The sequence below is a fragment of the Neopelma chrysocephalum genome, unplaced genomic scaffold (assembly GCF_003984885.1).
Source record: "Neopelma chrysocephalum unplaced genomic scaffold, ASM398488v2 Primary Assembly neopelma1_94242, whole genome shotgun sequence".
NCBI classification, from domain to species: Eukaryota; Metazoa; Chordata; class Aves; order Passeriformes; family Pipridae; genus Neopelma; species Neopelma chrysocephalum.
This window is the reverse complement of record NW_020922950.1, coordinates 1-1,640: the sequence shown is the minus strand read 5'-3', so window position 1 is coordinate 1,640 and position 1,640 is coordinate 1. Positions and strand designations below refer to the sequence as shown.

General features: G+C 72.7%; 1 protein-coding gene across 1 annotated transcript; it reads left to right on the top strand.

The window, feature by feature from the left end:
• Positions 1 to 339: 339 nt before the first annotated feature.
• On the top strand, positions 340 to 1,621 carry LOC113980454 (serine/threonine-protein kinase pim-1-like; the record flags this gene model as incomplete). The annotated part of the gene is made up of 3 exons (XM_027707667.1): positions 340 to 855; positions 999 to 1,049; positions 1,255 to 1,621. Coding segments are annotated over exons 1-3 (934 nt in total), but the record flags the coding sequence as incomplete, so codon positions are not given.
• Between the last annotated feature and the right edge of the window lie 19 nt (positions 1,622 to 1,640).

Here is a 1,640-nt window from a genome sequence, read left to right as displayed (position 1 = left end):
GCCGGGGCTGGTTGGGAGCGGAGCGGCCGGGGCTGCCCCCGGGGCGCACGGGGCCCAACAAGGAACGGACAAACGGACAAACGGCCCCGGAGCTTCGGCAGCAGCAGCAGTTGCAGCAGCAGTTGCAGCAGCAGTTGCAGCAGCAGCGGCAGCAGCAGCGGCAGCAGCAGCGGCAGCAGCAGCGATTCTAGAGACGCGGTCTCGCTATTACTCTTCGTCTTGCCTTTTCCTCCTCTCCCTGTCCCAGTGTCCTGCTGTCCCGGTGTCCCTGTCCCGGTGTCCCTGTCCCTGTGTCCCTGTCCCGTTCCCGGTCTCCCCCTCCACTTGCCAGCCCGGGCCATGGCCCCGGCCCTTCCCCTCTGCCGGCCGAGGCCGCCCCGGCCCCGGCCCCGTCCCCGGTTGTCCCGGCGCGGTCTCGCCCTCGCCCGGCTCCCGGCGCGCCGGCTGTGGCGCTGCTGGGCGCTCCTGTGGGGCTGGCTGTGGGACGGGCTCGGCCTCGCCGCCCCTTGGCTCCGCCTGGCTCGAGCCCGGCGCCTGCCGGGGCCGGCGGGGGACGCGGGCGCCGCGGCCGCTGCCGCCTCCTCGGCGGCTTCCCCGGCCAGAGCTCCGCCGCTCGCCAGCCCGGCCGCCGGCAGCGAGCCGCCGCTGCCCGCTGCGGCTGGGGAAGCCCGGCCCGGGCCGCTTGAGGGGCGCTCGGGGGCCGGGCCGGGCCCCGGCCCGAACGCTCCCAGCCACGTCTCGCCCGCACGGAAGGCCAAGGAGCCGCTGCACGAGCGCTACCGGCTGGAGTCGCTGCTGGGCAGCGGCGGCTTCGGCCGCGTCTACGCGGGGACCTGCCTGGCGGACGGAGCCCCGGTGAGTGCAGGAGGAGGAGGAGGAGGAGGAGGGGAAGGGGGAGGAGGAGGAGGAGGAGGAGGAGCGGGAGGAGGAGAAGGGGGAGGAGGAGGAGGAGGAGGAGCGGGCGGCGAGCTGAACCCGCCGTTCCCCTTGGCTTGCAGGTGGCCATCAAAGCCGTGTCCCGGGATGGCATCCGGCGCTGGGGCGAGCTGGTGAGTGAGCGGGGCCGGCGGCAGAAAGCGGGGCGGGACGGGCGGGGACGAGCCGAGGCCCGGGAGGGTGGAAGCCGCCGGGAGCCCTGGAGGGAGAGCGGGCGTGGGCTCAGTGGGGGACGGGGAGCATCCAAGGCTGGCGGAGGGGGAGCAGGCAGACAGGCACGGCATCAGCCCCACTGACGACCCCGTGGTCCCCCCGCAGCCTGACGGCACCCGGGCACCCCTGGAGATCGTGTTGCTGAGCAAGGTGTCCACTGGCTTTCCTGGTATCATCCAGTTCCTGGAGTGGTTCGAGCTCCCCAACGGATTCTTGATGGTTATGGAGCATCCGGAGCCGTCTCAGGACCTCTCACGCTTAATCACGGCGTGGGGGTTCCTGCCGGAGGAGATGGCGTGGGGGCTGTTCTGCCAGGTGCTGCAGGCCGTGCGGCACTGCACCAGCTGCGGCGTCCTGCACCGGGACATCAAGCCCCAGAACATCCTCCTCCACCTGGCCACCGGCGAGGCCAAGCTCCTCGACTTTGGATGTGGCACCTTCCTCCAGGACACGGCCTACACCCAGTTTGCAGGTGAGCCCACAGCCGGGGG